The sequence below is a fragment of the Poecilia reticulata genome, chromosome 13 (genome assembly GCF_904066995.2).
Source record: "Poecilia reticulata chromosome 13, P_reticulata-male-v2, whole genome shotgun sequence".
Lineage (NCBI taxonomy): Eukaryota > Metazoa > Chordata > Actinopteri > Cyprinodontiformes > Poeciliidae > Poecilia > Poecilia reticulata.
In genome coordinates, this window is record NC_088842.1 from 15,784,875 (window position 1) to 15,807,502 (window position 22,628).

At 38.0% G+C, this 22,628-nt stretch overlaps 1 protein-coding gene across 2 annotated transcripts; it reads left to right on the plus strand.

Moving 5' to 3' along the window:
- Window positions 1–251: 251 nt before the first annotated feature.
- Window positions 252–22,431, plus strand: cwf19l2 (CWF19 like cell cycle control factor 2). 2 transcript variants are annotated; one of them, XM_008425517.3, is made up of 19 exons: window positions 252–401; window positions 1,797–1,907; window positions 2,446–2,568; window positions 2,838–2,954; window positions 3,112–3,231; window positions 3,472–3,565; window positions 4,645–4,763; window positions 4,993–5,488; window positions 5,695–5,905; window positions 7,385–7,505; window positions 9,426–9,527; window positions 13,772–13,900; window positions 14,645–14,782; window positions 19,475–19,687; window positions 20,571–20,687; window positions 20,801–20,956; window positions 21,037–21,117; window positions 21,243–21,344; window positions 22,199–22,431. In XM_008425517.3, the coding sequence occupies exons 1-19, from the start codon at window positions 309–311 to the stop codon at window positions 22,337–22,339; spliced, it is 2,784 nt and encodes a 927-aa protein (XP_008423739.2). In that variant the 5' UTR covers window positions 252–308; the 3' UTR covers window positions 22,340–22,431. The 2 variants fall into 2 exon arrangements, with proteins under 2 accessions (XP_008423739.2, XP_017163908.2); XM_017308419.2 differs by having other exon boundaries at window positions 4,648–4,763.
- The last annotated feature ends 197 nt before the right edge of the window (window positions 22,432–22,628 follow it).

Consider the following 22,628-nt stretch of genomic DNA (forward strand, 5'->3'; position numbering starts at 1 on the left):
AGATGCATGATATAGGACAAAGTAGCTTCATCCACAGTAGTTTTCCTAAGAAACTCTAGAACCTGCCCTTGTTCTCTCACTAATAATATTTTGAATAAATTATTGTAGTAGAAGTGGAGCATAGCATTTACAATATTTACAAACAAAGAGAATATTTTACCAATATCTAAACTTCATGCAGAATCAAGCATACGTGTCTGTTTTTGAGGCTCTTAAACTGCCTTCCCCAACTACAACAACCACAGGTCAATAGTTAACGTAAACCGCGACGCGTCACGACGTTTGACAAAAGCATTTACGACAGTGTTATGGCGACGCACGGGGTCAATTTTGAGAGTTCCAGCAACATCGACGAAAGGAAAGAAAAAAAGCGTCAGGCACGACAAGAGGCCATAGAAAAGGTACAAGCTGTGAGAGCGAGAAAAACAATATACGTTAAAGTAAAGTTATATCATACACATGTGTACTGTTTAAATCATACCGGTATTGTCCGAGCAGCTAACCAGCTAGCATGGTTAATAGCTACGACTACGCCATATCGTTAATGTGTTGTGGTGTATTTTATGAAATTTTTCGTTGTCCTGTAAAGCTAGCAGTTTTTGTGTGACTTAACCATTTCTACGTGTCTGGATCTGTAGATGGTTCCAGACTAAAGGAAGGAATTTACTAACTAAACACTGAATGAGGCAGATAGCAGAGCTGTTCCTATATCTTAACATTTGTTTTATGCCTCAGTCACATTCATCCATCGTGCCCAGTTTGATGCTGAGGCCAGTGTCGGTGCTGTAATCACATATGTACACAGCTTCACAGCTGAGGGCTATCTGTGTGCAGTGCAGCTTTGTTTACACTCCTCTCAGACCAGTGTCTGCTTCCTGTAGATGCACATTATAGGGCTGTAAACGCTTTAATCTGTTCAGCTCAGGTGTGCTTGATCTGACACAGGGATCGAATTATGTCAACTAAGGCTAAAGTGTGGTTAGCTCAAAACGTGTTGAGACTTTATTGATGTTAACTGTTTGATTTCTAAACATTAAGCTTGGAACTGTAAAGCTCAGTTTTCATCTGGATGGGCTACAGATGAAAATTATCCTCCGTGGCTAACTCTGACAGATGATGTGATGTGCATTTTCCCGTTTGAAATAAATAAGCAACAACAACTCACGAATCACAATATAATGTCATTTAGTCGTAGAGTGCGCCACTCGGCATTTTCTTGACTAATGCCATTTTCTTCAAGGTTTGATCTAGTAATGGTAATTTTGACTAGTTAATAGTCAAAATTACATATAAATAATTTTATAAATAACTTATAAAATTATAAATATTATTTCCCATTATAGCATGAAAAGGAAAATGTACTACATGTTCTCTGATACAGGTAGTTTTAAATCTGCCATAATATGAATTAATTATATCATCCTGATTTATGCACCAAAGCAGAAACCTTTATCTGATAATCCTAAAAGTAAAAATGTGCGCCAAACTCCATGGTGATGGCTGATGTTTACTATGAAATGTATTTATTATGAATTCGGTGGAAGTTCTTGGTTTTAATACAAAAAAAAAAAGATTTGACCTAAGAGAAAATGGACTGATTGTAATTCTTGCCATCTTAATGGTTCATCTCTATTTAATAGTGATTCTTCTATCCAGCTTCTCTTTGTGCAATCTGGTCTATCAGACTTCCACAAAGAATATGTAGCTGAATTCTTGGGTGCAACTACTGTTTAGATATTGACATAAATATTTAGTGTGGGCTATAATCTCCCGCCTCACCCTCCAATTTAATTCAGGCAAAGCAGCAGTATGAGAGAGAAGAGAGAAGAAAGGAGCTGAAGAGGCAGAGAGGGGAGGACACATGGATTCTTCCTGAAGTGGACCAGAGGCTACAGCAGATGGAGGAAGTAAGGATAACCACTTGGTCAATTGTTCGATGAGTTTGTCTTATCAGATATGTAGATGAATAGAAAGGATTTGTGCTTGTATGCTCATTTTGTTCCAATAAACAATCAGCCAGTGACGACTTGCTGTGTTTTCATCTTTTGCAATGATATCCAGTGCTGAGAGAATGAGATGAAGAGTTGGAAGTGTTTACCCTGAATCCAGTCTGACTGGGGCTGATAGGATCTCTGGATAGAAAATAAAAGCCAGAAAATATCATGAAGCTACACTTCAATCCATCTCCAGATTTTATTTATTTCTTGCCCACACCTTCATTTATCAGAAATTGTTGTTGGATAGCCAGTGTTATTAATGTGTCCTGCTCTGTGATGTTGCACTGCACAATGTATGAAAAAAGACATCTTTATTGCATTATTGGTGTGCAGTATTAATATGAAAAGAACTGCTTGTTGACTGTTACATTTGCTTTTGTGTCTGTATCTCTATAAATGCAAATTTACAAAAAAATGGGAACTAAAACAAAATGTGAACATCCAACAGGAGGGTTCTGTCAAGAGCAAAAAGAAGAAAGAGAAAAAATCCAAGAAGAAGAAAGAGAAGAAGAAAAAAGTCAAGAAGGAGAAGAACGCAGGAGAAGGAAATGACTCCAGTGAAAGTTCACACGTAATTTTTTTTTTTTTTTACTGCTGCATGAAACATATAAACAACATTTGCTCCTGAAAGAGAGATGGGAATTCAGCTTTTCTGGACTGAAGTTATGCCGCAGTTGAAATATTTTAGGCCCTTTCAGACTTTGTTGTGATTAATAACAGTGGCAATTTATTTTATTTAGATTAAGACCTATGTTTTTAGCTGTTCTAAAACACGTGTTTATGTGGTTTCTTGGTTTGATGTTGCTTCATATTGTAAACCCCATCCTACCGTCGTTTCAGGACTCAGAAGAGGAGTGGGTCGAGGCTCAGCCTCAGCCTCAGCCTGTGAAAGCATGGAAGGTTCCAGCGCAGCCCAAGGCTTCAGAAGGCGGCCTCAGCCCAGCAGAGGATGTCCAGGTGAGTTTACAACAAACTCCATAGCAGCATACACACTGTCATGGAGTCATTTCTGCATTTTATTACGTTTTCAATTTATATATTTTTTTTGTTTCTTTCTGCTGATCGTAGTAATTCATTCAGCTTCTTTTTTTTCGATTGTGTCTCCATGTCAAAGAGAGACGAGTGGATGACTTTTGATTTCCTGGCTATGAAGACAACGTCCACTGCGGAGAGAAAAGCAGAGAAAGACCGACAGAAAGAAGAAGAGAGAGCCAAGGCTCAGGCCATTGAACAGGTGCATTTTTCTTCCACTAATGGGTTGGCTTCACTTTCTGCTAGTAAAAAGTTAAGATGTACCAAAAGTATTTGAGACTGAGGAGTGTTGATTTGTGTTTGATAAAGAGAATTAAGAGAAGAGAATATCTAAACCATATTGTCATTTGTGTTGTTCATGCTGTTGTTTTTGCTTCCTTTTGAATAGATTATTTACATAAGCATGTTCCAGTTCTTGTAAATTTGGTATTGATTGTTCCAGGCCGGTTTGCACAAACTGGAGCTAAACCCATACTGGAAAGATGGAGGAACTGGTTTGCCTCCAGAGGATGTCGCTCAAACTGCAGCAAAGAAAGGTAGCAGAGTGCGCTTATTTTGTCGTAGTGTTCTTTTACACTCATTATTCTCAAAAATTATACATGAGAAAATAATGTGGTTTTATTTTTGCTTCTGGTCTTTGTTCTGGTTCACAGTGCTTTTCATAAAAACAAAGAGACATGTTTATTTAATCCGCTGTAATCGCCTCTTGTTTTCCTTTCCATCACTTTTTTTCAGTTTTCCAGTAACCCTGCTGTTTTAGAATCATCTTCTGTTTTGAATTTCTTTAATCTTTATTCAAAAGTGAAGTTTTTACTTTTCGAAATAGTTGTACATTTTCAAATCAGATTTGTTCATGAAAATGCCATGTTGTGCAATTTTTATATTCTCCTCGCTTTTTCATTCTCAAGATAAATTTATCCTAATTTTATAAAATTTGCAAAAAAAGTTTATTTAGAATCTCTTGTCTTTTATTTATTGCATGTGATTTATATTTTTATATATTTTTTTTATTTTTATATTTTTAACACTGTCACAATGTTTACTATGTTGTATTTTCGTAAATCAGATAAAATCAGACAACTTTCACATTGCTTGTATATATATACATACATACACACACACGTTTTCCCAAAGCCCAATCCCAGGGAATCCTAAAATTTGCCTGATCTTAATTGGTTTTTACTTGAAATGTTTGTCAGCGCAAGTGAGTCAGAGCGGCCAAGATTTTTCTTACTTTACTCTTTACCATAACGCAGCAAACACTTCTGTTCTCTCCCCCTATTTATAAATACACAAATATGGGTATGCGACCTAAATTTATGAAACTACAGAATATGAGGTAATGCAATTTTCAGGATTATTTTGGATTGCTCCATGCATAATCTCCTTTAATCCATTTTAAGGTGCTACATTGGTGGAATAGCTGATAAATCCTCTCCTGAAGTGGCATCTAATTAACCTCCTTCGAATCTATTTTACATAAAATTGAGTGGCCTTAGTGTGATATGGTGGGAAATGGGAAAAAAAAAACAATGTCACACAAATAGTAGCGGGTATGAAAAAGGTTTCATTTGCGTTCCTGTGAATATTCATGTTTCTGCTCTGTTTATTCCAGCAGGCCCTGTAGTGAATGATGGCGGCCTGAGCTGGCTGAGGAAGAGCTACCAGAGGATGAAGGAGCAAGCAGAGCGGGAACAGCGTAGCCTCAGCGATATTGTAGCTCAGAGATACGGGGTGAGGATCGACTTCTGCACGCTCTCACACATTCACAGGCGCAAATTAGTCGGCACTTTGGAAAGTATAAAGTTTTAAAGCGAGCTAAAAACCAGCCTACCGGGAGCAAATCTACATTCAATCGGCAGACGGTTTTATAGCTGAGGTGAAAGATTTGAACGTCGTATGAAGAGCTTTTTGATGTCCACCAAAAACATTTAAAGTCTTTATTGTGTTTCTTCTTTTTTAGTCAATGGAGGAATTTCAGAAGAGACTCGCCGACGCTGAGAAAGTTGTGCATGGTGAGAGTCGAGGCAACAGAGAGCATTCAGCGAGGGAAGGATGGAGGAGAAGAGAGGAGGATGACCGGGAGAGGTGGAGAGCAAGAGAGGATGACGGGCAAGATCGAGATCGGTGGAGAAGAAGTGAAAGAGACCTATCACCCCGGGAAAAAGCGAGTTACAGGAGGGGAGATACAAAGGAGAGGGATCGAGGAAGAGAAGATGACAGAGGCCGAGACGGAGAGAGGGAAAGAGGGAGTGGACGAGACAGAGGCAGAGATGGCGATAAAGACAAAAATAGGGACAGAGAGCGAGAAAGGGATAGGCATAGAGATAAAGAAAAAGACTTCACCAAACGAGCATCTTCATCATCATCTGGAGAGAGTTGGAATCAGCGCTCTTCCTCTCTTGGCTCACTAAAAGGTCGTTTCCTCAAACCATCAGAGGATGATGATAGTGTTGAAGGTGAGTTTTTCTTTCTTTCTTCAGATGTCTGAGAATCCTGTTAAAAATCGATTCATTAAAGTTGAATAAAGTTATTGCGTCTGACATGTTTTAACGAGATGCAACGATGACGCTAGAAATCAAGAGGAAAACTAACATTTCATTCCAGTTTAAACATGCCAGGTGTCTTTGTCTGTGAGATCAACCTCTTTTATACTTTTCTGCAGCACATCAGCGTCCTCCTCCAACTCGGCTGCCCGCTGGCTTTTTGAAACCGAGCGCTGATGATGAAGACTGTCCCCAGAAGCAGAGCAGTATTCAAGCCTGGAAAAAACGTGCCGCATCTGGCTGGGAACCCGACAGGACTGAGACTCCTCAGGAAAACAAAACCCAGCCAGAGGCGACCGGAGACACTCCTCATGTCGCTTCATCAGCAAGGTCTGAGGTTTTCTGCTTGTTGAACTGAAATCTTTACTAATTTGTTTTTGCAGAATAACTAAAGCTCAGCCAGATTGGATGGAGAGCAATTTAATATCGATTTTCTAAGTCCTGCCACAGACATTTAAGTGGATTTTGGTCAGGACTGCAGCTGGGTCATTCTAACACCTCAATAGGCAAATCAAGGCACATTTAGTTGTACGGCAGCATTCATCCAATGTGCTCTAGAAGAAATCGAAGGAAATGTAGTGAAAATAACAAAAACTTTTAAACTTTGCTTCAAAAGAGAGCTCAATATTTAACACTTAGAAGATTTCCTTAATTTAATATTTAACCTCAGGCTTCACTCTCTCATCAGCGATAAAGAAAGCAGCTCCTTAGTGAGAGTCTTGGATCGAAAGCTGCTGGAAACGATGCTTCCCTCATGATTTAAAGGAGGAAAATTATTTCCCTTTCAACTTATCTATTATTGCCTCTATGGCCAGATGTTTATGTCCTGTTCAACGTTGAGCCCCCAGATACAAGACTTATGTGGCTCTAATAAATTTTCTTCCATCCATCTGTCTTCTCATTAACTCTGAACATCTTACCTATTCCTGCTGAGGAAATGCATCCCCACTGCATGATGCTGCCACTACCATGTTTCAGCATGGGGATAGTGTTTTAGGTGGCATTTTGCATGTGTCCAGCCAAGTCTGTTTTGCTCTGATCTGACCGAATCTACCTCTTTTCCTTAAAAGGCCAGATTCGTGGCATGAGCTGAGATAGTAATCACGCACCTATTTATTCTTATGTACCAATTTAGTGACTTTTCATGGTAAACTCATCTATTTCATTGAGTTCTTTTGCAAAGATAAATGGTCATATATTCCCCCACCGTAAAAATGCTCTGCTGGTCACAGATTTCAGCTCTCTTAGATGATCGCTGTGCTAGCTTACAGACCTTTTAAAGGTAACAATAAGAATGAAAATAACATTTCAAAGCAAAAAAAACAAAAAACGCCCAGCCTAAAAATAAAAAGTAATGATTCATATTTTCATGGTGTGCTAGTCTTACATGTGGGCCAGATGTCAGAGTATCCCTGCTTTGTAAAACCTTCTATGTTTCGCCTCATTAGACTAAGTTGTTTTGGTAAACGGGCAGTCAGAACCCCCTGCAGCGTGAAATGAGCCTATATGGTGGGAGCAGACGGAAATGATCCTGTGAGGGGTGTAATAGCGTAGAACAACGCTTCCCAGGCAAGGTTCTTATTATCGCTGGAGGGGCCCCGACAACTCAAAATGGATCAGATCAGATAAACAGTGGGAGAAGAAGCAAACAACTAAATGGTTAAATTAAAAAGTTCAGGAAAACAATTTTGAGAATGGAAGACTTTTTTGGGGAAAAAATGTTTCTGAGTCAGCAAGGCAAATGTGTAATCCAATGTTATTTTTAATTTCTTTTTGCCCTTTGGCCTCCTTTTAAATCGGTTTCCATAGGACTGAGAACGATAGTGAGGAGGAGGAGGAGGAGGCAGAAGAAGAGATTCCACTGCTGTCAGAGGAAGAGATGAACAAACTGGGGTCAAAGCTGATAAAGGCAGAGATCATGGGCAATAGGGTGAGTTTTAAAATGTTTTATTGATGTTCTGTTGGTCACTGCAACACTAGAAGAGCTTTAATGGAGAACAAGCTGTGCCACAGTTGTTTCAAGTGTTCTGTTTTATCTGCATTCTCTACTTGTTTTCTCTCCTAGTTAAAAAGAATCAGACGAAGCTTTTTTTGGCTGAGATTGCGAGTACAAACAAGGAATTTGACTTTAATTTTCAAGCTCTCAGACAGTGCAGATATAAAGCATAAAATATCTAAACTACAGATGAATAAAATGAGAATAAGAAAAGTACATAAATTTATTAGTTTTTTCGAAATAAAAAATGGGGAAAGAAGCAGTGCAAATGTGATTTTGCAAATACCCCTTTTTTGTTAACAGCTGACTATTCTGTCTGTGAGGTCAGAGAGACAGTCTGGAGACAGAAACTGTCTCTGTGGCAGCTGGTTTAAGCAGATTGTTCTCTGTAGTTGGTAAAAGTCTAAACAGGTTGTGTCCAGGATGTGTGTGGTCTGCAGAGATGTTAGCTGCCCTTTTCTGACCCTAGATCTGTACAAGTCCGGGATGAAAGGAAGGTTAGCTGTTTATTAAAATTCTTTTTAGAGTGCAGTAAAGTATATGGAAAAACTTGGAAAAACCTGTTCTGAGGATGCTCTATGGAGAATTCTTACTGTTCTGTTGAGAAATTTTGGACCCTACCTTCTATATTGATCATTGGTGCATACATCCGCTGATGGTAGTCGCCTCTTTTAGTCTGATAATTAGGGATGCACCGTTTGCAGTTCTCTGGCTGATCGCCGATTACCGACCTTTAAAAACCTGACATTCTGATTTTGAGCAATACTGATTTTTTATTTATTTATTTTTTTGTCTGAAATGTTGCTAAATTAAGTAAGAAAATCACTGGCTGGCACCATTGGGGTGACCGTTGTTAACTGAGAACGGGCAGACATTACCTGGTGGGTGGATCTATCAGTCAAACCTTTCTCACTTAACAGCAGAAGAGGACAGTGTTGGAGTTTTAGACCTTTACTGAGGTAGATAAGATTAGTGGAAAAGGAAGTATTGACAAATCACTGACCTCCTGGTCAAATTAAGGAAATCAGAGACGATTTGTCAGCTGGCTGATTTATCGGTGCACATCTAATTTTCCCTCTTTATGTCTAGCATCACTGTTGCTTCTTGTTAAGCAAACGATTCAAGGAGCACAGCGGTGGTCTTCAGGTGACCCAGTTCAGTCAGCCTTCACATTGAGGGAGGGACAACTGCACCATGTCCAGGATTCCCATGACTGCTTGAAGACATGTGTGCTTGGTATGACATGCCATATTCCAAACTATTATCACTGAGCCAGCTTGTAACATGTTGGCTTCAAGGACTGGGTTGAGCAGCGACTATCATAAAGTTATTTTATAAACTTCATTAGAGTTTCTTCCTCATCACTCTGTTTTGGACAGAGTTGCAAATACAAGAACGGCAGTCTTAAAACAAAGCGTCCCTCGGTCTCCCAGCAACCAGCCTATATGTATTATTTGGAGATGTGTGCACATGGGATCTGTTATGTTTGGGGATTGCAGCAGACCTTTGTGCTGTGTCTCAGAGGCCCAAACGTTGTGTCTTTAGGATTCAGTTTTCTCTTTTGCTTGAGTTTGTGGATTGTTTGTTACAGTTGCCTGTTGCACCCAATGCGCAAGCCGGGATGCAATTGTTGCAATGCCAAAAGCTTCAAGGATGTTTTATGGATGCTCAAAACAGTCGGGATTCTCACACGACTCATCACATGAGTTGTTCTGTGTTGCTTTCGATGTCAATATGAAGAGGGCTGAACCAGACTGATACCACCACAACCCTCTACTAGTTTACGCCATGATACAGCCATGCTCACTATTTGGTATGCGGTCACATTGTTATGTTTGATGTGTGTGTTTTCAGGCAATGGTTGAGAAACTGAAGTCACAGCTGGAAGCAGCTCAAAAAGCAAAGGAGATTCATGCTGTCAGAAAGAAGGAACATGAAGCAGCTAAGTCGAAGCAGGTTGGTAAATCTCCCTTAGCGACTCCTTTTACTCACTTCGGCTGGAAGGGTTTATGGGTCTGCTGTGAATTGGAAAACACGATAAGCAAAACTTTCCACCGATAAAGACGATGACTGAATATGCGGAGAGGGTAAAATAAAAGACAGGACATATTTCTTTTGAACGTGTTCTATTCTTTCTTATTATTTCTGGATGCAAGCTGTTCCCGAGAGCTTTTGCTTCTTGTGCTGATAACGATACTCTGTTTCCAGCAGAGTGCAGTTATCAGCTAACACTCACGTGCGCGCAGACACTTCGAAAGACCGACTCCTATCCAGCCACGTAGACAGACACGCAGGCAACAAATAAGCTTTCTCATCACTCACAGATTTATCTTTTACTACCGCTAAAAGTCTGAATGCGAATCTGAAAGCCTTAAACCTATATTTGTTTTAAACCTCACAGATCCGAAGAGAGCTACAAAACTGCTGCATCAATCACACTCAGCATGCTGTTAAAACACGAGCCTGAAACACAAGCTTTGCTTCAAACATAACTATACTCTCCACACTAATGTCTGTCTGCTTCTAAAAGGGAGTTCGTTTGAAGTGAGTTTGTTTTCCTGTCTGGGTTGAAACTGCTTTTGTTGAGCACGTCAGTAAACACCTACTGATCGGCAAATGCCCTTTATTTTTCACCAGGGCCTTCCTAATGTTGAGTCTCCTCATTTTAATGTGTTTTTTTTTAAAGGAAGACTTGAGAAGCTGTAGCATGTGACATCTTTTTAGGCAGCTATCACTTAGACCGTTTCTGACACAATTATTGAGATGTCATGTTTAAAAATAAAATAAAATACTCTCATTGCCGTAGCATATTCTAAACCCAATGAAGATGATTAAATAAATCTATAGTTTCATATGAAATACATTTAGATAGGTTTTGTAAATGCTACTTTAAGAATTATAGTATTTTAAGTTTCTTTAGCTTGTGGATTGATACCCAAACAGTTTTTACCAAAGTCCTGTGCTTTGAAGGGCCGTTACTAATGAAATGTATGTAAACTTCTGACTTTGAAAAGTAAACAGAAAATAATCTCTTAATTGACTTCAATTAATTTTTAATTTTTTGCATTTTTCTTGAAATTTAGCAAAAATAATAATTTTGGTAATCCTAACTGGCCTAAAAATGTTAATTGTCCTTTAATGTCACAGAGGGAGGACCAAAAAAGTAGACTTCTTCAAATTTCTGGATTTGACTGAAAACTTTCCCAAATCCACTGTCTCAGCGATAGCTAAGCATAAATAAGTAGTAAGAGATACGTTTTTTAAAAAGTTTTAAAGCAACTGGAACTGTTACAAACAAGGCTGGATGAGGCCTTATAGGGTCACTGGTTTCTATAACAACCATCAGACAATGGGTCTTTCTCAATATTCAAGTACGCAAATATCTTCTTATGTGCATGTCTGCAGTTGAAGGTCCGATCTCACCGAGCCCAAGGACAGAGGTCTGTAGTTCTGTAGTTGGAGCGGAGCGTACTCGATGATATCGCTGCTCAGCTAAGATCTGTGACAAAGTTTCATTAAATGGTCCAGTTTTACTCTCACAAGAGATTATTTTCACATTTATAATAGAAAGTCAAATAAAATAAATTGTTAATTTGATACATATCAAATATACATAATTGGAAAGAAATGTTGATGCAAAGTAGAAAACCTTTAAAATTATGGTTTTCATTATTGATTTATAAAAGCTTTACTAAGTAAATAATGATGGTTTACCACTCTGTTAATTTTCCCAAATTGTTACCAGTAAGACATGTTTATCTACTAAAAAATGAAAAGGAATATAAGACTATTTCCTTAGAAATAATTTTTTTCTCAACAAATAATATTAGATGATGAGCAGCTTTAAAATTATGCAATCAGTTGAAGAATTGTAACAGCACTCGGGACGCCATCAATAACATTTCACAAGTACAAGGAAGGGCTCATATTGAGAAACAGCCAGTATCTACAGTGAGTTATTTGGAAGTTGAGAGGAAACATCAACTTCTTTATTACTATCATGAACATAAGCATTTGGTTGTTGCTGCTATTGAGGCTTTTACTGGAAATTTATGCTTTGCTAGGATTAGTCCAAAAGTTTTCAGAAGCTCTTGTTTAGGGTGAAAAAGAGGGTGAATATCTATTAAACCACATGGCCACTCTGAAGAACTTTGGATGATCTGTGATGCTGTGTTTGTCTTCCAAAATCTCTGGGAACCTTACAAGACTAAATGTTATCATAAGCCACCATGTCAATAAAAACAGAGATCTAGGGCCCTCTGATAGAAAACGGAAATTGGATCTCCTAAAAACCTTTGATAATGTTCTAAAAGATCCGGCCAAATCAACACAAGCCGTTCACATGACACAATCTGTACCTTTTCCCTCCCAGCCTATTCAAAACCCTATTTAAAAACCTGTGCACGTGTGTGTGTGGGAGAGATCCCACTCCGTGTTCTCCGGCTACGTGAAGTGTTACAGGGAAAGACTCGGTTCTGTTCAGTTGCCGCAGTTGGTAGAAGGGTGATAAAAATTTCAGTGTGAGATCTTTGCTAATAAAAACTAAATTTGTTTCTAAGGCTTCTTGGACATGTCTTCGCCAGGGGGGCCAATGAGGGCTCTTTAAAAGAGCAGAGAAAATGGAGCACTTTCCCAGGAGGCTCGAGAAATGTTTCTAAACACACAGAAAAATCGTAATAATGTTGTTGGACCTTTATATTTAAAGTAAGAATCTCATTTACAGCTGGAGGGCAATAGTTTTCCTCTCCCAGTCAAAAGGTCTAATGTAGAAATCTTTTTCACTTGACATGTCATGATTCTTTGGCTTTGGTTCCCCTATAAGCTGAGAGGTATTTGTTCAGTCCAACCTGGAGGTCTATTGATTTGTGTTCATTTTAAAACTTAACACTTGCGTCTTATTTTCGAGGCCTTTTGGCTCATCTTCAGTGCTCAATGTCTAACTCTTTTTTTTTTTTTCCCCTGCTCTCTTTTATATTGTTTTTCCTGAAAACTTTTATCCTTGAAAGGTCTGACTGAAGTACAGAAAATGTTCTTTTGTGCCTTTTTTATGACACTACAGCTTTATTTTTATGAGACAACCCCCCATACTTTGCAACTCTCACCTCCCTTTTACGCATCCATCTGTTTGCTCCATGCACTTTTTACCCGACCAACTGCTGTTACATAAGGCCGTTTTTCTTCTGATTTGCAGCTTCCATCAAAGGGAAGAATATTTAGAGGCAGAGAAAGGCTGCAAATGTGTTTTTTTTACAAATCAAACATAAATCATTTCACTCTTTTGAACCAGATTCCTTTAAAGCTTAAAATTGTTTATTTTTGTTTCAGAGTTATATTCATAGTTAAGCTTAAATTAGATCAGAATGTGAACATCTTGACTAAGGAGGGTAAGTTAGGCTCACGTTCCTTCACAAGTTGCATTTTATTCCGAATTAAATAAACAGAAAACATTTATAGAAGATTAATTGCAGTTATGTTGTAACAATTTTAGACTGCTTTGACCCTGGTTGGATGTGTTTTAAAAGTTTAGTAATGTGTGTTTTTCTGGGGGTGTGCATGTTCTTAAAGTCATTGAAACTTCACACATCCTGAAATCATGGCAGATATCCATTGTCCATCTCTGGAAATGAAAAATGAAAATGCATTTTCAAATTTTGACTTAACCATTTTCTAAGTCTGGAAAAGTTCAGAAAGGACTGAAAAATGTTTGATTTTCCATTTTTCTTGTCTTTAACATTAATGGCTAGCAGTTTATAAATATGTAGCATTAATCAACATTTACGTAATTATTTACCTTTAATTTGCCACATCACACCTTTACTTTTAACATTTTGCTTACCAATTCCTCAGCTCTTGACCTGCCTTTTTTTTCTCTCGTGTGTCCTGCTTCGTCATTCTAGACATACCGTTTTGATGAAGCTGGTTTCCAGGGCATTATTTGTCGGAAAGCATGTTTGTTTGTTTTTTAATTGTTCCACTTTTGTGGGGAAAATGCTTGTGTGGGTTTAACAGTGTCAGTATGTGGGGTGTTGTCAATAAAAGCTTGCCGAATCCTCCTCAAACTTTGATGAAGCTGCCTTTTCAAAAATAACATTTGAAGTTCTGATCTCTGTCTCCTTTTTGTTCTTTTGAAATGCTGAAAGATAAGTTCATAAACAGACACGTTGTTGTAACATGGTGCGATTTTATTTTTCTTTCTTTAGGTTGGCAGTCAGTCAAGGGAAGACCAGGACGTTTTGCTGTTCAGAACGGATGAGTCCGGTCGGGCCTGGCCCGTGAAGGGTCCGTCTGGACCACAGGAGCCACATGGTGGACGCCGGAAGAAGAAACCGGTAAAGATGACCGATGGGTATTTTTAGTCAGGCCTGTGAAGACACTGTTGCAGTAATTGATAAGATTTGTCTAGATCTTACTGGGATAATAGTCTTTTAGCCTTAGAAATGTTCTTCAAGACATAGAAGGCTGACATTATAATTGTCTTTACATCACTTAAGGTTCAGGTCTGAGTCCATCATCACTATGACTACACTTCGAACCCGATCACTTGTGTCTAGCAGTAAGAACTAAAGCTGTGTAGTGACTCTCGATCATTCCTCTTTAGGTTTAAAGACATTGACTTCAGTTTTCTTTCTGTTCAGCGGGAGCAAGTTCTTGCACATCCAGACATTTATATGTTCTGAGCATCTGTTCAGAACTTGGATGGGTTCTCAGTCACCTGGTGACATCGTAATGTAGAGCTGTAGTTATTATAGTTAATTTTACGTCTTCTTATGACCTGAGCTAATGGGAGCATGTAGATATTAAATAGGAAGGGTCCCAGGGTCGAACCTTGGGGTACCTCAAATGTGACTTCTGTCCATTATGATGAGAAGTTGCCTATTGATACAAAGAAGTCCCTGTTCTTTAGGTAAGATTCAGACCAGTCAGTTCTGTACCAGAGAGTCCGACCCATCTGACATACTTTAATCAAAAACCTTGTTATTCACACAAGAAAAATTGGTCTCTTGTTTTATTTCCAGTGTTTTACCCCCTCATCACCATGTTCTTCTTTGTCTCTATTCCAACCTCTCGCTCAGATCGAGACCCACGTTGATGGGGAGCGTGTTCGCTACTTCCAGGATGACGACAACGTCGGACTGCAGGAGATGGTGAGGAGGGAGAAGATGAGCTCTGCACAAGATCAGCATGCCCTTTATTCACGCATGGCAGCAAAGGTAAGAAAACCTTTGAATGAATCCCCTTTTGATTGAGACCACTCACGTTAGACTAACTGGAATTTGGTTTTAGACTTAAAGACACAGACTCATTTTTGCACAATTCATTTATGTAGCTGTAAACAAAAAGTGTTGTGATTAATGTGATTAATTCAGATTAATTTGGGGTTTAGTCTTTCAGGTCTTTGAAAACAAAAATGAGAATGTAAATCTTATTGGGCAATTTTAATCATTAAAAAATACTGTAATGCAAAAAGAACCAGTAGAATATATACAGCTATGTTTATTTTATTGTAGATAAGTGAAAATATCTTAGAGTGTTTATCAGCCTGGAGCTATCAGTGTGTATTCTTGTCATTTTCTTGCCTCTAACCATGCTGCTTTAAAGATGGGTTTTCCTGAGGGGTCCCTGTAGTTTCTTTTACATGTCTGAAGACTTGAGGATTGATGTGTACTGAACCTAATATGTACAGTCAAAAGAAATGCACCCTGCTTTCCCAAAACGTAAGGGGAAAATAATAATCAGGTTGCTCTTTATCAACTTATCTCCATTATTGACAAACAAGTGTGACTTGGTGTTTTGACAGTTTGCTGCTCTGAAGCACGCTAGCAGACTCGTGCTAAGACAAAAAGACCAACTTGAGAGAAGCAATTATTGTAGCCCCTCAATCTTGGAAGGTTTGTAAGGCCATTTCTTAGCAATAGAAATCCGTCAATCTTAAAAACGTCAAAGAAAAACATACAGTTGCCTTTTTCCCTGCAAATTTACGCCAATGTCAGACTGGTATAAAAGAAAATGCAAAGAAAAAACAGCTCCATCTCACACTCTACCGGCCTTAGTTAGAGTGGTAAATATTAATGACAGCAAAATGTAAAAAAGACTGAGCATTTATTGCCTGTTTGGAAAGCTACAGTGCAACTCTTATACATAGTGGTGGAGAGGTGATGATTAAATTGTTTCTGTTGCCTCAGAAACTAATTATTTCAGTCATTAGTGAATGATGAACTAATATATTGACTGGAGTCTTTCTTAGTTGCATGTGGCACTATCTGGACAGCTGGATCTTGATTGAAATGGTCACCAATAGGGCAATGCTCTCAAACAGTAAATCTACAAAAGAACGACTGAGAACAAAAATCACAGAAGGGATGTTTGAAATAAAAGCCAGTTTTTAAAAAAATATTTGATCATTTCTAATTTCTTATTAATAAAATAAAGCCAGAAAAAAAACCCCAAACAAACAAATTAAAAAAACTATTAAAATCAGAAATTGAATTTGGTATGAAAAAATCTAAGATTTTATTTTTAAGCTATATAACCCAGGGATACTACAAACTATTGAATTTTGGGGTGCACTTATAATTTCCAATTACTCTTTACTTACTTAATGCAGTTGCTTGTGTTATTTACTGTTCAGCTCAGGTACTATTTAGCTGTCTGTTCATATAAAGCTTTCTTCTCCGTCATACCAGCCAGGAAAACATCCATAACACACATTCAGCTTTTGTTGCGCCACATATCAGGTTTTATGGGTTTTTTATTTCTCTCTATTGCTGCCTGTGATGCTGTTTGACTCTCCCTCTCATCCACTAAGTCTTAAAACAGACATCCAGCAGCAGATGCATACTGGCTGTTTGTGGTGTGTCTGGGAGTCTGTCAGCAGTTTGACAGATTAAACCTCTTTATAATCCAAGTCACATCCTTCCTGTTTGAAACATGCTTACTTTCTCCCACCACTCAGTTTGAAAATGGCTACAAATTGTATGACAAAGTGAAATTGTCAGTAAAGAGTTGGATGGGTAAGTTGTCGTAGTATTAAAAACCGTACTTAATCTCTGTCCTAGTTTTTTTTTTCTCCCTCTCACTCACATGTAGCACATTAACACACACTCCTTTTTCTATTCAGCCACACATTCATGCGTGTCAGCGAACAGGCATTCTGCACCTATAAAGGTTGACTAAAAATACATCTACAGTTACCATGGCAGGGCTGCTATAAATACTGTTACTAATCATAACTATAGATTGATGAGTTCAGGGAGAGAAAACTGGATTTCTAGCATCACCGGACGCTCTCATTTCTCCAGGCTTCTTTTCCACTATTGATCATCTCATCCTTTATTCCTCTGTTCAAATGGTTTTGTTTTATCAATCAGTATTTGTTCTAACATTCTTTAGTCATTTATCAATGTTACAAAATACATTTCTTTGTTTTTCTATGACCAATGTAAATTAATGTCCTCTTTAAATGTATTTGTCTGTCTGCTGAGCCAACTATATGTCTTCAAACCAACTCACCTCAGTGTTGTTAACATTTCTTTGGGAAAGAAAAAGCAGAAAAAGCAAATTCAATTTACATTTGTTTGACTTTTTTTTAAAGTAGGTGAACTTAATATTAAATTCATTGTGAATGTTTAACTTGAACTTATTCACATTTTGTTTTTCATGCATTACGAGAAACAATATTTAGCACTTTTTCATTCATCTTCCTTATTTTAAATGGAGCGACATCTGTGGTTAGATACATTATGTCCTTTGCTAGTTTTCTGTCACTTATCTCTTTTTTTACCTCAAGATATGAATAATGTTTACAGTAAATTTCTTCTATTTATTTTTTTGACCATGATAAAAAAAAAGTTTACCAGTTGTGGTATGGTGTGTTTACTCACCAGAAAAGAGTCAGATTTTTGAGTTTCAGTACAGCTGGTCATTAGCTAGTTTGGCCAAGCTGAAATCTCACTGATCCAGATCACCAGACAGTTTCTCTGGATATCTGTAATTTTGTTCAGCACATCAAATTGCAAAGCTCATCATCATGTCAATATGGGTAGCATAACATTTGCAAAGGAATGCTTGGATACAATTTTGGGGAGGCTATGAAATAAAAAAAAAATCAGACAAATGATGATCAGTGTTATGAATGCTGCAGCTGTTGGCTGAAAATTCATTCCTCCACTCTACCTTTTAGCATTTTCTTGAGGTTTTCTCCTAATTGCTGCCTCCATTTTCCCTCTGTTTTCCTTGCTTCTGATATTATTGAGCCCTGTGTTATTTGTTGCTTCTCCATTCCCTTTTAATTTGTTTTTCTACCAACTGCTCTTCTTCCCTTATAATTGTTTTCCGTCTTGTCCATCTTTCAGCACAATTGTAGCCAGATTGCTTGTAATGGTGCGTCCCATGTGCTCTGTGTTGGAAGGCTGGAGTTATACGGAGAGCTACGCAAGACCAAACAAAGCATCCACTGAATGGGAAAAAAAAAAAAAAAACGGCAGCAGATGAAAGGTTGCTTGTTTTCTTCTCAGATTAAAAGGCAGAAAACATGTTGACAATTATTGATTTATTGATCCCCTCATTTTCTGCTATGGCATTGGCATTGTTCAATAATGAATGTACCTGGATCCATTTTTGTTCGTCTGATGTTCCATTATTAGGGAATTATTACTTATTTTGCATTTTTCTACCATTTATGATTAACAATGAAACCGTTTTTTGATGCATGCTTTTCTTCTTTTAATTTTCACAGGACTAAAATATTATAATATGATTATATATCTGCTGTAGTGGATTCAGTGTTCCTGTGTAGATAGAGAATTAACCTTTTCACATATATACAGTCTATAAATGGATGAGGTTGTATTTAAATATTTTAATTACTGGAAAGATATAGAAAAAGAAAAAAGACTTGCTACAAATTTCCTTCCTTGCTTTCTTGCTATCTTTCTTTCTTTCTTGCTTGTCGCTTTATGTCTGTTCTACTGAAAAATGAACCAAACTTAGGACTTCTATGCAGTCTGGAAAAGTGTGAAATTTGATTTGGCTTTCTTACAAATTTCAAAGTGTGGAAAATGATGCAATCGTGGAAGAAGTTTTATTACCAGAATTCAGTTCCTTTGTAAAAATTTTGTTTATTAACTTCATGTTTTTCTTTCCTTCTGTCTTTTTTTCTCTTTGCAAGTTCTTTTAAAATCTTATTCATACCAGATAAACAAATGTATTTTTTGTACAGTACACCTGGCTGTTAAATTCACATGTATTTCAATTGGACAGGAAATGTGTGTGTTGTTTGCTGACTATTGTAAATGAAACATTTAAGTGAAGGCTCGTGGACTTTCTAATGTAGAAAGGTATCTACTTATGCTATTCTGCAAGCATAGAATTTGCATAAAGACATTTCTATAGAAGATGTAGTAATAAGGTACGTTATTAAACAATGCCGTATGGGTGTTTCATAGTTATGCTCAATATCTCACATACACACACAGACAGACATTCCCACGTACACTGTCACTAAACTAATCCAGTTTTTAACTCTCACACACACACTCACTCCTACACACTCACACACACTCTTCGCTACAGCTATGTACTCACACATTCACATGCACACACATTCCAACCTGTTGCCTGGTTACCATAGTGACAAGAGTCAAGTGATACACTGCATCCCGCTTTGCAACATTGGCTCTGTGAGACTCATTTTAAAACAATGCTCTTTTAGTGCTAGTTTTTACTGTACCCTTGCTTGGTAATACAAAGGCTTTCTTTTCAGTTCAAATATGTTACAGGCAGTAAATTAACTAAAAAAAAATCTTAATAGAAAAATAATACAACAATTCAGCTGATAAATCATCACTTTATTTTGTTTTTTGAAATATGAACTTTAGTTTTTTCCTCTGTTCTTCTCCGTCCAGATGATGGGAAAGACAGACGGCGACAACTACACACTGGACGACATGTTTGTGTCGAGCGCTGCACAGCGGGAGGGCGAGGGACGGGACGAGGACAGGATGAGGAAAAGAGCTATTGGGGAGAGCAGAAGGCTGGCTGTGTCCATGGAGAAATGTCCTCACTGTTTCAGCAGCCAAGAGCTGCCGAAGCATCTTATTGTGGCCATAGGGAGCAAGGTAAGACATGGTCTTCTGTATCCATACAGGACTGAGGAAAGTATTGCTTTGACTGTTTAATCGAGCTGTAACGCTCGATTAAACACATTTGTGGCTTCGTGAAGTTTTCGCTCACCACCTTGAATTTCTTCAAATGCGATGTTGCAGCTCAAACTTCAGAGGGGTTTATTGTATTTTTGCCACTGACCAAATCAAAGTAGTTCATATTTTTTTAGATAAAAGAGAAACAAAGATTCTTTGTTTTCTATTTTTTTTCTGTTAGAAATTCAAATCTGAAAAGACTTGCATGCTTTTCTGTTCACCCCAATTTATCCTGTTGTCTCTAAATTAAATCCAGTCCAACGAATTGCAGAAGTAACCTAATTAGTAAGTAGAGTCCGTGTGGAGGATATTTAATTTATGACTGCGAACGCAATCCCTTACCATGAGACAAGGGAGTGGCAGCATCATGCGGTGGGGCTGCTTATCTTCAGCAAGGACAAGCATGCCGGTTAGAGCTGATATGAAGATGAATGGAGCTAAATACAGGGCAACACTTGAAGAAACGTCTGAGATGGCCCAATCAAAGCCCACAGTAAAATTTGGGTTCAGTATGACCAAAAGTAACTATTTTTAGTAAATAAGATTGAGAATTTTGCAATAGGGCCACATGATTTCAGAAAAACACGCATAATGATGATTCTGTTTCTAAAAATTGCAAATGGGTCAAAATTTAAATACAGTATTTACACCCTTAAGAATAATACAACTTATCAAAAGCATTCTCAGTAGTTACCCAAATCATTTTTTTCTCAAATTATTATCCGGTTAGTTTCAAATATGTGTTTGATTTGTCATCCTGCACACTCACTCACTAATCACACACCCGTCGTCTTTAATGCAGGTGTACCTGAGCCTGCCTGCAGGAGTGTCAATGACGGAAGGCCACTGTCTCATCTGTCCTCTTCAGCATCACACCTGTGCCACCGGATTGGATGAGGATGTCTGGTCAGAAATGCAGGTTTGGCATTTAAAAGTCCAATCTGACCTCTTCCAGTCAGAGTAGCAGCTTTTATTTGCCATTACAGTCAATGTGGCGCTTTGTCCTAAAAATCTAAGTTTATCTGTCCACAGCTGTTCCGACGTGCTTTGGTGCGAATGTTTGAGTCCCAAGAGCTTGACTGTGTGTTTATGGAAACACACATGAACCTTCGCAGAAAACAACACATGGTCCTAGAGTGCATCTCGCTGCCCAGGGAGCTGGGTGACATGGCGCCCATATACTTTAAGGTTTGTGTGAGATATGTCTTAGGTTTTTAAGCCTCTCTAATGTGTTTTTCAGGTGTGTTGTTATTTTTGGTGCTTTTCAGAAAGCCATCATGGAGTGTGATGAGGAGTGGGCTATGAACAAGAAGCTCGTTGACCTCTCTTCAAAAGACATCCGGAGAGCTGTATGTCATTTCCCTTTTGATTTCTTGTCCTCTTTTATCTTTATTCCCCTCCCTTTCGGTTCAGATCTGACCAAGTTTTTCTCATCTGTATTTTTTCCACTTTTTTTTTTTTTTGGTCTTTATAGGTCCCTCGGGGTCTGCCATACTTTGCTGTAGATTTTGGATTGCAGGGAGGATTTGCTCATGTCATTGAAAATGAACAGAAGTTTCCTCATTACTTTGGCAAGGTTGGTTGTATAATCATCATTTATATTGTTACATAATCTTTAGTTCATTTTTATTTATCCCAGTTGTAGTCAAGTCTGTTTGAGTTTGTCACTTTAGTATGGATACGAGATAAAACAAACAAAACAGGAGTGTGTTAGTCAAGCAAGTGTTCTTGTGAAGTAGCAACAGTTAACTGCTGTTTGTCTATACAGTGACAAAAAAGATGTTTTACTCTTTTATTGCTTTACAAATCAGTCATAATCAGCAAAATTCTGCATTTTTTGTCAAAAAATATTCTTTAATGTCAAAGTGAAATCGAATTTTTACGAAATAATGAGAGATTGCATAAATAGTCATGCCATTGAATCAGGATTTAGCAGCTGCACCTTTAACAGTACAGTCTGTGTGGATAAGTCTCAATGAGGCTGCACATCTGGACGCTGCAATTTCACTTCATTTTCCCTTGCAAAACTGTTCAAACTCTTTCAGGTTGCATCGAGGTTGGCTGTCCTTTTCAAGTCCAGTCACAAATTCTGAGACTGAGGTCTTGGCTTTGACAGAACATCCACCTTGTTGTCTTCAAACTATTTCAGAGGGGGAAATGATTGTAGTTGTAATCATATCTAAGATTTTCTTTCTCAAGAGGATACATTTGATGCAATCATAAATCACTTAGCAGTTGAAATTATAACAAGTGAATTTAACTGTGTTGTTTTTTTGAAACGCTCCATATATTTCTGGAAAGGAGTCGGAACATCTCAGAAAGTGCCTTGATGTAACATTTGTTTCGAATTTTCCACTGTATAGATGATTTACATCGAATTGAACTAAACTGAGCGAAATCTAAAAGCACTGACCTTTCTTTCCGTCACAGGAAGTTGTTGGAGGGATGATGGACTTGGAGCCACGACGCTGGAGAAAGCTTATCAGAGAAAATTTTGATGATCAGAGAAAAAAAGTCCTGCAGTTTGCACAGTGGTGGAAACCATATGACTGCACCAAGACTGAGGTCTAGATGCAGCACACAGCTTTACCTGGATGTTAGGAATTTAATTGTGTAATGTAATACTTTTTTACATAAATAAAAGAAAACCAAATTGCTTTAAATGTTGTGTTTTTGTGATTTTGATAAGATATGATGAACTAAAGATGACTTCTCTGTGTCATAAACCTTATTTACAGTCTGCTGCTCCCCTGTCTCCACCCGATAAGTTTAATTTCTTATTTTCTGGTCTTTTGCCCTCCACGTCTGTCACTTAATAATTTGAGGTTTAAGTGTCATCCCTGAAACTTGTGCAGGGATA